General features: G+C 45.0%; 2 protein-coding genes across 2 annotated transcripts; both read right to left on the bottom strand.

The window, feature by feature from the left end:
• Positions 365-2342, bottom strand: LOC8071485. Its single transcript, XM_002442516.2, has 4 exons — positions 2161-2342; positions 1879-2075; positions 1195-1259; positions 365-803 (listed from the first exon to the last, which is right to left on the bottom strand). Exons 1-4 carry the CDS (start codon positions 2325-2327, stop codon positions 717-719), a joined length of 516 nt encoding a protein of 171 aa, XP_002442561.2. The 5' UTR covers positions 2328-2342; the 3' UTR covers positions 365-716.
• Positions 2902-12447, bottom strand: LOC8084465. The gene is made up of 5 exons (XM_002442514.2): positions 8152-12447; positions 7697-8039; positions 7056-7335; positions 3613-6625; positions 2902-3523 (listed from the first exon to the last, which is right to left on the bottom strand). The coding sequence occupies exons 1-5, from the start codon at positions 10979-10981 to the stop codon at positions 3144-3146; spliced, it is 6846 nt and encodes a 2281-aa protein (XP_002442559.2). The 5' UTR covers positions 10982-12447; the 3' UTR covers positions 2902-3143.

The following is a 12581-nucleotide window of genomic DNA, read 5'->3' as shown; positions in this document are numbered from 1 at the left end:
AGTTCTTAACAGGTGCAACTTGCTGCCTAGAAATCTTTTCAAGAAGAAAACCCCTGGCTGGAATGTGACATGTGAGTATGTGACAGGATGGGCACATATAATATTTGCCACTGCTAACAGCAAATTGATGTATGATGCCTCCAGATATGATACTGTATTTGCCATCGCTAATAGCAATTTGATGTATGATGACGCCCCCAGAGATCAGACAAGTAAAAAGTCATCATGTTAACTAGTAAAACCAACCACATCAACACATTTGTTATGTTCCTGCAAATGCTGTTGTTTTCTGTTTAAAGAAACTCCAGTCAGATCTTAGTCGTTCGGTTGGACAAAATAGACAATCTCAAACTCACAGATGGCATTCGTTCTTGCTCTGCATCATTCCAAACCAACTTGAACGAATCAACGCTATGCTACGCACTCTTGTAGCTTTTCGCTGTCATTCTTTTCACAAGAAATGTCTCCTTAATTTAAATATTTATTACTTAAAGAAATTACAAGCAGGATGCATGCACCACATCTAAGACTAGAAACTTCATGCTGATTTATGCTATGCCATAATGTTTTGCCCTTACAAGAAAAAATATCTGAAATGCCCATATGTAGCTAGGATGCTGATGCTAATCCTCTGAACATGGGCACTCTCTAGGAAAACATAACTGCAAAGCTGGGCTATACCTTCCGGCAAATTGACTAGAGCAGTCACATAAAACTCAGCTCTTGTTTTCAGTAGTTTCTGCTGAAGTAGCAGATGTTGAAGCTGTGAGGTCCCTAGCGCACTGTGATACGTATGGCTTCAACTGCAATCATTCACACATGACAACGGATTGATGAGAAAATGCAGGCAAAAATTGAAACTCAACTCATCTTAGCCCCATAACAGGTTATAGGTGATAATTGTCTGTCTTCAGGCCCTCTCCTTCCCAGTCCTAAACTCGACTTTTCTACGGTAAAAGTTTCATAATATCAACTCAAAAAAATTTAATAACTATTCTGTGTTGGATTTTGCATTTGCAACAACTTCTTTACTATCACACGTATCCAAGTGCTGGAAGTAAATTGAATGAATGTCTTCCAATTTCGTCCAGCAAATTAAATTGTGGAGTGAAGAAGATAATTTTGGTAATTGATATTTGAATTAAACATGCTATATCTAAGTATGTAAACTGCGAATCAGAAAATGCCAATTACCTTGAAATCAGTCAAGTCAGGGACCACAAATCTAGGCAACTTTTCATCAACAATCACATATCCACCTGCAAAAAAAGGTAAATTATGCTACTACAGTTTTATGATAATTATATATAGTATGAAAGTGAATCAAGATATTGACTCAATGAAGTAACATCAAGAATCCAGTGGAAAGAATGACTTCTTACAGCATCTCTAGAGCTACAATGTGGTGGTTAGTGGTTACAAAATAGGTACAATGTGAGGCTGAAACAAGAAAAGATACTGACATCTACACGGCCATACGCCACATATGCTGATCTACATATCAAAGAGCAGGAGACAGGGGAGACAGCTAACCAGGTGTAGGCAGATGAAGAACGAACTTGGAAAACATGATGTAACTACAAACGCTGGAGGTGGGTTTGCTAATTTTCTCAGTGCATACCATCACTAGTTCAGTAGTTCGTAACTTCGTATGGCTTAAAACAATGCTAAGTTTCAACAGATCACTAGTTCAGTACTTCGTAACTTCGTATGACTTAAAACAATGCTAAGTTTCAACGGATGCCATTAGGTTGTTTCAGCAGATGGCCTTGCACGTCAAGCTACACCGATCGCATAATTTCAATCCTGTAAATTCTCACTCCAATGCAGGCAAGGCTGGAACAGGTAGACCTAGATCACTGGATGGCAAAATGCTACCTTTGCGGGTGTGGAACCCGGTGGGCTTGCAGTTCTTGCCCTTGTAGTAATCCCGCGGCGCCCGCTTGGAGGAGAGGATGTCGAGCGAGGACAGCCGCTTCCGCCGCATCGCCCGCCCCAGCGAGCCCAGCGTCAGCCCCAGAGGCATCCTCCAACGCCGCGGCGAGCGAACGAGCAAACGCCTTCCTCGTAGGTTCCTGCACAGCCCAGGGGAGAACGGATCAGCGCGTCTCGGCGGAGTTCGGCGACGGCGGCGCGAGGAGGACGGGGAGGGGAACGTACCGGACGGCGAAGGGAGAGGAGGCGGAGGCGGGCGGCGGCGCTGCTGGAGGGCTGGGTAGGGTTTGCCGTGGAGTTGCCGAATCAGATAGCCCGCAAAGGCCCAATGCAGCCCACCACGGCCCACGGGGATGCTGAGGTGTTCCTTTTATCTTTTCCTTCTTGAGCATTTTTGCAGATCCTATTCTTGAGCAATCTTATAAATGTTTGATTAAATTCTCCTAAAAAAAGTTTGATTAAAATATAAAAAATAATTCAACAGTTTAGTTTATGTACAATATTATATAAGTAAGAGTATCTGGGTAAACAGCTTTCAAATGCTGCCACTAAATTGCACTGCTGAAACATTTTATTCGTTTGTTTACATTTTAAAAAAAGATTTAAAACATGTTCATGGAATTTTTATTTGGCTGATCCTCAAACGCATGATCAAGTAAATCCCATATTGTTTTTACTTGAAGCTTGCTTCACTTTTCTTGAATCTTGATAGACAATTGGCCGTTTGCTTTTTTTTAAAAAAAAAAGAAAAAGAAAAAGAAAAATCAACTAGCGTACATTGACCATGTTCCAATTATCAGTAACCCTGAAAATAAATTATCAATTGTTTATGCAAGATTGTAGTCTAATTTGTGTAAACAGCATCAGCCCAACTTATCAGCCACTCGAAAACTGTTGGCTCATTGTTCTGCATTCTAGTTGCTATCAGAAGCAACTTGTCTGACAATTAGTATTCAGAAGCACATATTCGATCACTGGAATGATTTAATGGGAGATACCCATCTATCTGCCATCGTAAAGAGAACAGTACAGACCCACTCATCGTATACAATGACTAACAACAATAAGATCTCCGATGTATTCTACTTCTACCGAACCAGCACATATATACCCACACACAAACAAAACTAATTCATAAAATTTAACTTCTGTTGTCATGTTTGACAGTATATATGTTTTCTATCGCTGAGAGACTCTGTTCAATCTCCTCAGTGGTTCAACACGACATCCTTGACGGTCTCAAGTTCTTTGATGGCAGTCCTGATATGCATTCTTGCTCTGGAGGATTCCTGGGAGCATTGCAAACCGACTCGAAAGATTGATACCATGCATTTGTGCAGCTTTTCAGCGTCGATCTCGTCACAAGAAATGTCACCTTTGCTCAAATATCCGATATCCAGAGGCATCAGAACAGGGTCAACTATCTCCATTATCTTGTCCGGGTAGCAAGCTGCAACATAGCTCTGTAGAGTTTGGCCTCCATGGAATGAGACCTCTGTCGGCCGCTTTCCGGTGAACATCTCGAGCAGGAGGACGCCATAGCTGTACATGTCACCTTGGGTGGAAACATTGCCATCCATTCCGTACTCTACAGGTTACAAGCAGATCAAGAGACAGTGTGAGAACCTTTAACGTGGTTAGGAACATTTTAGGAAAACCATAGAAGCAGTGAAATACCTGGAGGGATGTACCCAATGGTGCCCTTGATTCCGATCGAAGTGCTGCTTTCTTCTGTTGAGTTGCTCACCAACTTATTATGAATGAATCGTGCCAGACCAAAGTCCGCGACATGTGCAACCATGTCACTGTCAAGGAGAACATTGCTTGGTTTCAGATCACAGTGTACAATAGGCACCTGACCATGGTGGTGCAGGTAGTCAAGTGCCCCAGCGACATCAAGCGCAATGTTTACCCTCTGAGACATGGTCAATCTCCTCCTCGGTGCCACATCTTGTGTCTCATGCCTATAGTGTAGCCACTTGTCGAGGTCCCCATTCGGCATGAACTCATAGACCAATGCTTTGAAATCATTTCCCTGGTGATCAACGCTCGAGCAAGCAGTGATGACCTTAACAAGATTCCGATGGCGAATGCTTCTCAGGGCACGGCATTCAGCCAAGAAACTATGCTCAGCTCCATGTTGCTGAAGATCAATGACCTTGATTGCAACTTGCTGTGCACCTGGGCTCAGAATTCCTCTATAAACTGACCCAAAGCTTCCCATGCCTATGAGATTACCTGGGGAGAATTGATTAGTTGCCTTTTGTATCTCCTCGAATGAGACTTGCCAATGTTGATCCTCTGCCAAAGGGAGATTAGGGGCCCTTTTCTTCTGCCTCATGATGAATAAGAGAAGACCACATGCAAATGCAAGAAGGAGAAACAAAGATATAGAACCAATAACAATGCCTATAAGCACTACTCTCCTTGGTCTCCTCTTCCCAACACCTGGCTCTTTGATAGGGCATTGGGGAAGGTGCAAACTTGGAATACCCCCACAGACCTTGTTACCAGCTATGGAGAATGCACTTGCATTACTGAAGACGCCTGTTACTGGAACAGAACCTTCAAAGCTGTTATAAGACAAATTCAAGTAGTCTAGGCTTGGCCAGTCAGCAAAGAATTTTGGAACAGGGCCAGATAAGTTGTTTCTTGCAATGTTCAGTTCTTGTATTGCTTGCAATCCACTCAAGGACTGTGGGATGGTACCTTGAAGAAGATTATCATTCAGCTGAAGCTGCACTAGCTCGACGCATTTGCCTAAAGTTGCAGGAATATCTCCAGATAGTTGATTTACTGACAGATCCAATAATACCAGGTTCGTCAATTTTCCTACCTCTAATGGGATTTGACCAGTGAGGAAGTTGTATGAAAGACCAAGGTAGCTGGTTAAAGAGGAGAGACTAATGACTTCCACTGGTATCGAGCCAGTAAGCTGGTTAAATGACAAGACTAAACTACCAATGTTCTGCAACTTCCCCAAGCTTATTGGTATGGATCCATGCAAGTTGTTCTTGAATAGGTAAAGTATGGAAATGTTTGTCAGGTTCCCTATTGTAGGAGGAATTTCCCCAGAAATGTTGTTCTCGGACAAGTCTAAAATTCCTAAGTTGTAAAGCTCCCCGATTGATGGTGGCATACTACCCGTTAGGAAGTTACCCCTGAGAGTAAGTATGGTAAGATTCGAAAGTTTCCAAACATCTGAAGGAATTGCTCCATGGAATTTGTTGTGTGCTAGGTGAAGCTTTTGCATTGTGTTGGAGAGATTGACGATAGAAGGCGGGAACATGCCTTGGAAGTTGTTCGAATCAAGAGACAGATAAAAAAGCTTACTACAGTTGGATAACGAGGCAATCAACTCCCAATCACTTCCCCATTTATCCTCCAGTTGGTTGTTTTCCACTGTTAACACCTCAAGATCCTTAAGGTTGCCTACTTCCAGTGGCACGGTCCCTTCAAGCTCATTGTTACCAAGCTGTACATACCTGAGCTGTGACGCGTTCCCTATGGACCGGGGAATTCGACCAGTCAGTTGGCAGTCATTGAGGATAAGATTTTGGAGGTTTGGTAGAGTGACACCGATATCCAACGGGAGAACACCAGAAAGGGCACTATTGCCAGATAATTCAAACGTAGTGATTGATGAGATGTTAAACAGGTTTGTTGGGATTGTGCCACTGAGATGGTTGTAAGCTAAATCAAGAGACTTAAGCTTCCTCAGACGTCCCAAGGACTCTGGTATTTGGCCACTAAGTCCATTAGTATCAGCAAACAAATCGACAAGCGATGAAAGATTACCAAGAGATGCCGGAATGCCTCCTGACAAATTGTTCAAGTACAACCCCAAGTATGTGAGCTTCGAGAGCGAACCAAGCAACAGCGGGATTGCACCAGAGAGCTGGTTGGAGCCAACGTCCAAGACCTCCAGCTGCTGCAGATTGCTTAGGTTGGCCGGGATCTCACCCACAAGGCTGTTGTACTCCAGCTGCAAGATCAGGAGCTTGGAGGCGCTGGCAAGGGATCCTGGGATCACACCTTGCAAGGAGTTGTGCCGGAGGTCCAGGTACAAGAGCTGAGGCAGGAAGCCAAGCTCCCAGGGGATGTTGCCAGACAAGGAGTTGTGTGAGAGGTTGAGCATGCTGAGGAACGTCAGGTTGGCGAGGAAGGGGGAGATGGTACCGGTCAGGTTGGAGGACCGCAGCTCCAGCGAGGTGACACGGCCAGGGTGCCGCCGGGAGTGGCATCCCACGCCTCTCCAGCTGCAAACGCCGGCGGTCATGTTGGCGGCAGCACTCCTGTTGCCATTGCCGGCTGTCCATGAGGTGAGCACCCCATGAGGATCACCGCTGATGAGGGCCTTGAAGGAGAGCAGAGCCAGCTGGTCATCGGTGGCGATCAGCGCCGCCGCTGATGGAGGAGAGGTGGTAGCAGCATGTGCGGTGGTATGGCTGGTGTTCAGCAAGGAAGCAGCAAGGAGTAGCACGCACATGGATTTGGTGGCCTGATAGGAGAGACACGCTCCAGCTCTTGCTACCTCCATTCTTGTGTGCGGTTCAGCCATGCTTGATCTTGATGGTGTATACATATATCCTTGTTCCTTGGAGTTCAACCACCAGAGCTTAAAATATCCTGCTAGTGCTATAGTATATATGCACAAAACTAGAGCTGCACGTACTGTGAGAGTCGTGTGAGTTCATTCTTCATTCAATCCACGTCTCGCCATTAAGTTTGCGGTCGGTGGAGTTCAACGCCTAACTGCAATGTAAGGCATGGCTGCGGTCAGAAGTGTCATTAGTGACCTGGAGCTCACTCACATGGACCAGGTCGAGTCTCCTGCCAGCCTCAAATATGCACATGAAAAGTAAAATAAACACACTATCGATTTGATGGCAGATCATATCGGAATCTATCAATAATCAACTGATAAAACCAGGACAGATTTTTTTTTAAAAAAAAGGAACCAAAAACTGTTGCTGTAGTGAGTAAGGAAGATGAACTAAGGTTGAGAAAAAATGACAGACATGATTATAGTAAAGTGTTAATTGCCCCTTACTGCAGCATACAGTCGATTCTTGAGTAGTAAATTCTGAATCGAACTAATGGACTGGCTGGCAGCATACCTGTCGCGTCGGTGCCTGCGCCACTGCTGAGAGCTCCAGGAAGGGAGGCTGGTCGTCACCGGCGGCCAGCCGAGCCCCGAGCCGGCCACCTTCACGGCATGGAAGCTTCAGGGGGCACGTCGATGAGGAGGGAGAGCAGAGTAGTGGAGATCTGCCGACTCCATAGTCCAGACAAAACAAGGATGAGGCTTTCAGTTTCATCACGTCAGTTATCAGGCGCACGCCACGTCGCCACCTACCAAAGGCAGCCTTCCCGGTCCTCTTCGCACTTTTTTTGACACTATAAATGTGGATGCAAATGTCCAGCTCCCGAACAAAAAACGCCATTGAAAATGTGCTCCTCCCTGTTAGGAAAGCATTACTCTTCTGAGGTCAGCTTTATTACTACAGCAGACTACAAGTCAACATTGTAACACAAGGTCCACTCTCAAACTGAACAGAATAGTTGTCCACACTGTGCTCAAGAAAAATCATGAATTGTTGGTTCCTTTCAATATTCAAAAAGATAAATCTTTTCCGGTGCTACACTACTCTGTGGTCATGCTCCGTTCATCAGACATGCCTCTTCAGGCAAGCTAGCAAAAACCATGTTAATGTAATGTACAACAATTTTAGCAGTATCATGCTTGTGTACAAGCAGCTACTCATACGCACCCCTTACAACAGCAAGCTCTCTAATGACATCTCTGGTGAGCATCCTTGTTCTCGGTGACTCCTCGGTGCATCGCAGCGCGACTCGGAAAACCGACACAAGGAACTCTTCCAGGTTGTCTTCATCCAGGTTTCTCTCTTCGTGCTGCAATAGAGCTTGATCAGCGATGGATATTACTCTCTCAGGATAAGCTGCTGCGACATAGCTGCAGATGCTTTGACCTCCCTGAAACAAGGGATCTGTTGGCCGCTTTGCAGTGAACATCTCGAGCAGGAGAATCCCATAGCTGTAGACATCACCTTCCACTGAAATTCCACCACCCATTCCATACTCTGGAAAAAATTAAGGGCAAAGTTATCAAATGCAATAATGCTACTGTTATTTTGGTTGTCCATTCGATAAGTGACACCCAAAACTACCAAACTAGTATAGTGTGCTATGTACCTGGAGGAATGTATCCAATGGTGCCTTTGATTCCAGCAGTGTTGGTTGTGCGTTGGAACGAGTCGTTGTTTGCTCCCTGAACAAACCGTGACAGCCCAAAGTCCCCTACGTGGGCAACCATGTAATGGTCAAGAAGGACATTGCTCGGCTTCAGATCACAGTGCACAATTGGTACTTGGCCATGGTTGTGAAGATAGTCAAGAGCCTCAGCGACATCAAGTGCAATGCTCACTCTTTCAGCCATGGTTAGCGCACGAGAGGAACTCTCACCTTCCCCAGTGGATGGATGAAGCCATTTGTCCAGATCTCTGTTAGGCATGAACTCGTACACCAAGGCTTTAAAATCATGCCCGCTGTGATCCATGGTCGAACAGGCTGTGATGACCTTTACAAGATTGCGGTGTCGGATACTTCTCAGCACCTCACATTCAGCCAGGAAACTCCGCTCAGCGCCATGCTGTAGGAGGTTCAGTACTTTTACTGCGACTTCCTGCTCCTCATTGCCTAGTGTTCCTCTGTACACTGAGCCAAAGCTTCCAACACCAATCAGATTAGCTGTAGAGAACCCATCAGTAGCCCTATTCAGTTCAGCATAGGTTAATTTCCAGTGCTGGTCCATCAACTTTGGAGCAGGAGATGTCTCATTACTCTGCACAAGCTGCTGATTCAGCCATTTTCGAGCATACATAACAAAAGTGCACGTGACAAGGATTAGGGCCAAGATAGATCCTATGGTAATAGACACGATCATTACAGTTCTTGATTTGTGTAACCTATTACCAGAGTTATCAGTATCACCAGAACATTTTGACAGCTGCAACTTTGAAACACCACCACAAACTTTGTTCCCAGCAACAAAGAAGTTCCTTGAATCATTGAACACTCCTCTTGTCGGCACTGGTCCATCAAACTGGTTGTAGGATAGGTTCAGGTAACGCAAGTACTGCAACGTTGATAAGTAATCTGGAATTGAACCAGACAGGTTATTCTGTGACATGTCCAAGTATTGAAGCCCTTTCATTGAGCTGAGAGATTGGGGAATCCTGCCAACGAGCTGGTTTCCCTGCAGAAATAAGTACTCCATTGCTTCGCACTGCGAGAGCGCCTGTGGTACCTCTCCTGAGAGCCTGTTGTTTGACAAGTCCAGAACCCCAAGGCTGCTCAGTCGACCTACTTCTGAAGGTATTGGACCTGAGAAGATGTTGTGAGACAGGTTGAGGAACAGGGTTAGAGAAGAGAGACTGACAAGTTGCTTTGGTATCAAGCCACTGAACATATTGTAAGACAAGTCCAGGATTGCAATATTTCTCATATTCTCAAAGCTCTCAGGTATGCTTCCTTGCAATTCGTTCTCTGACAGATCCAGGAAAGCAAGCTGGGTTAGGTTTGCAACAAGCATAGGTGGGATCTCACCAGATAACTTGTTGCCAGAGACATCTAGCCCAGTCATGTTGTGAAGACCACCAATGGTGTCTGGAATGGTGCCAGTCAAGGCATTATCCGCGAGCGCAATAACACGAAGGTTGCTGAATTTACCAATCTCTGTGGGTATTGAACCACTTATCTTGTTTCCATTCATTAAGATTTGTTGTATCTCAATGGTAAGGTTGACAAGAGAAGGGGGAAGCACGCCTTGAAACCTATTATTGGAAAGGCTCAGTGCAAATAGCCTACTGCAATTCCCTAGTGATTGTATCAGAGGCCAGTCCCTGTCCCATTTATCCTCAAGCTGGTTATTCTGCAGGTTCAACACCTCAAGATCCTTCAGCCTGCCAATAGGTGGAGCACTCCCCTGTAGACTGTTGATGTGAAGCTGGATCAGACGGAGTCCTGTCATGTTGCCTATTGACATGGGGATGCGCCCTTTGAGCCCACAGTTGTACAAAGAAAGGAATTGAATTCTTGGTAGCGTGAAACCAATATCAGCGGGTAGCACACCAGATAGATCATTGTTTCCCAAGTCAAGTACCCTAAGGGATGATATGTTAAACAATGAGACTGGGATTTTGCCACCAAGGCCAGCAGAAGCTAGCCTGAGAAAATTCAGCTTGGTTAGTCTCCCTAGCACGTCTCGTATGTTACCACCCAGATTAGAATTCTCACTGGCATCAAATGCCAGGAGTGATGAGAGGTTACCCAGTGATGGGGGAATGCCGCCAGTGAGGTTGCTCCGATGAAGCCCCAAGAACTCGAGTTTCGACAGCGACCCAAATGATGGAGGAATGCCACCGGACAGGGTATTCACACTGATATTGAAAACCCTTAGCTCCTTGCAGTTGCTCAGGTTCACTGGGATGTCACCATGAAACCCATTCTGTTGCAACTCCAAATGCGTGAGACGAGCACAATTAGAGAGAGATGTGGGTATCTCACCAGTGAGCGAATTTCCTCCTAGGCTGATGACTTGGAGGCGCCGTAGAATGCCAAGCTCCGAGGGGATGCTGCCAGAGAGGCGATTGCTAGAGAGGTTGATTGTGTGGAGGAAGGAGATGTTGGACAGGCTGGGGCTGATCACACCTGTCAGGTTGGATGACATGAGCTCCAGAGCAGTGACACGACTAGGGTGCCGTCGGGAGCTGCATGAGACACCTGTCCACCGGCAGATGTTGTCCGTGGCATTCATGCTGCCGTTGGTAGGCGTCCATGCAGTAAGCACCATGCCTGGGTCACCAGAGATGCCGGCCTTGAATGCAAGCAGTGCTTGCTCATCAGTGGACTGAGATTTGCAAATATGAAGGACCTGAACAACATGGAGGAGACAACTGGTTATGAGCAGGTATCTGCAATTGCTGATGCCAAAGAGGCCATGCCTCCTGCTACTGCCCCACATAGTTGCTTGCTATTCAACTATGTGTTTGAGGGCTTTGTGCGACCCCTAGGGGGATATATGAACACAATGTGAAAAATAATATGAGGAATTCAACTAAAGCTAGGTTACTTGTTCCAAGTTGCTCATTCCTAGTGTAGCTTTTAGGAGATGTGAAACTGCTGCCATTCAGAGAGTTAGGACGGCAAGCCAAAGACAATGATGTTTTGCTCAGGTCCTTCTCAACTGCTCACCTAGATTTCCACTTTCAAAGTAATTGCATGTCCTTCATAGAAGTAGCTATCAACAGAAGCAACCTAATTAAGTCATTTTGACATATAATAAACTACAATAATTTGTTATTTGCACTCTCTCATGAACCAGGCAAATTAGTTGCAGCCTGCAGGACAACTGAGTTTTCCCCCTCTTAAAGTATGGAATAACCAAAAGAGTGGTACTTTTTGCTACTCTTGCAAGGAAGACATGCAATAATCAGCTAAGAGCCTAAGACTAGGTCCTGGTTTGAGATTGGTTATAATCGTCGTGACCAATGAAACTAACTGCAGAACATTCCTGCTTTGTTTCCTTTCACCTATTCATTGAAAAGAAAAATTGGAACTTGCAACTACTTTGAAAGATTTCACCAAACCTACTAAGGCAGGTAATCACCCAACTCTAACAAATTAGCACACGTGGCCTATAAACATAACACACAGGTGAGAACAAAACAGCATTAATTTAGAAAGCTAAGGCAGGGGACAAGGTTCCCATCATCCATTAGTACACACCGTCTCCAGTTCAGATGTGATTTTTAAGAGTCTTACAAAAGAAGTAAGGAAAAAAATTGTTCCAGGAAATAACCATCTGATAGTCAAAAGGGTGAGTCATCAGGATATATTGATGATATGCTTACATAATGATGATCGTTATTGTTTGATTTTGCACACAGAAAAAAGAAATAATACAAGAGTTTTCTGACTGCAAGTGTTTTCTGCTTCCCTAGATTATATGCCGGCATTATGAGATGCACTCCCATTCAACTCTAATCTAAAAAAAAGCTAATGCAGATGACGTTGGCGTGTGGTTTCAGACTCATCTAACCAAAGTCAAATTAAATTTCTATTCATACAAATACAGGACAGCACGGATTCCCTATCGTGCAAAGCAAAACTAAGAAAAAAGCCTTTGTGGACTTCAGATCCTTCAGATCACGTCAACACTAAGTGTCATTGTATAAGCAACAGGATCTTTATGTTCAACTGATAGTCTGATAAGTATCATATATATTATCATGGGATCAAACTACTACTTAGTATTCACGCAAGAAAAATTACTGGAGAATAATCTCCACGCGCACTTGTGATGTGATGGGGCATAATCTATTAGATCATTAGTTGCACACAGCCTGGACAAATGTTCCAAATTGAAATTTCAGCGCGTGATTGTGGTTAGACTCAGGCGTTTACTGCATTTTCAGGGAGAGGCGAGATAGCTCACTGGGAAGTAGGTGGGTGCTGGGCCAGGAAGGAGTTGCAGATGGCCGATGGACGACGTCGTTCGAGGCGGATGCCACATTCACAGAGAAGACCCGCGTGGCCGGCGACCACCGGAGCTAGCCCTCGGC

Source organism: Sorghum bicolor, chromosome 8 (assembly GCF_000003195.3).
Source record: "Sorghum bicolor cultivar BTx623 chromosome 8, Sorghum_bicolor_NCBIv3, whole genome shotgun sequence".
NCBI classification, from domain to species: Eukaryota; Viridiplantae; Streptophyta; class Magnoliopsida; order Poales; family Poaceae; genus Sorghum; species Sorghum bicolor.
The sequence above is the reverse complement of the archived record's forward strand: the minus strand, read 5'-3'. Positions and strand labels throughout refer to the sequence as shown.

Bases quoted from the DNA above. Each gene is read 5' to 3' on its own strand.
- LOC8071485 (XM_002442516.2), bottom strand. From the start codon at position 2,327: ATGCTCAAGAAGGAAAAGATAAAAGGAACACCTCAGCATCCCCGTGGG. The intron at 2,076-2,160 runs GTACGTTCCCCT...TGGGCTGTGCAG, and splicing joins TCCTCTCCCTTCGCCGTCCG to GAACCTACGAGGAAGGCGTT. The intron at 1,260-1,878 runs GTAGCATTTTGC...CTTTTTTTGCAG, and splicing joins CGGGTTCCACACCCGCAAAG to GTGGATATGTGATTGTTGAT.
- LOC8084465 (XM_002442514.2), bottom strand. From the start codon at position 10,981: ATGTGGGGCAGTAGCAGGAGGCATGGCCTCTTTGGCATCAGCAATTGC. The intron at 8,040-8,151 runs GTACATAGCACA...AATTTTTTCCAG, and splicing joins CATTGGATACATTCCTCCAG to AGTATGGAATGGGTGGTGGA. The intron at 7,336-7,696 runs GCTGCTTGTACA...CCACATTTATAG, and splicing joins GTAAGGGGTGCGTATGAGTA to TGTCAAAAAAAGTGCGAAGA.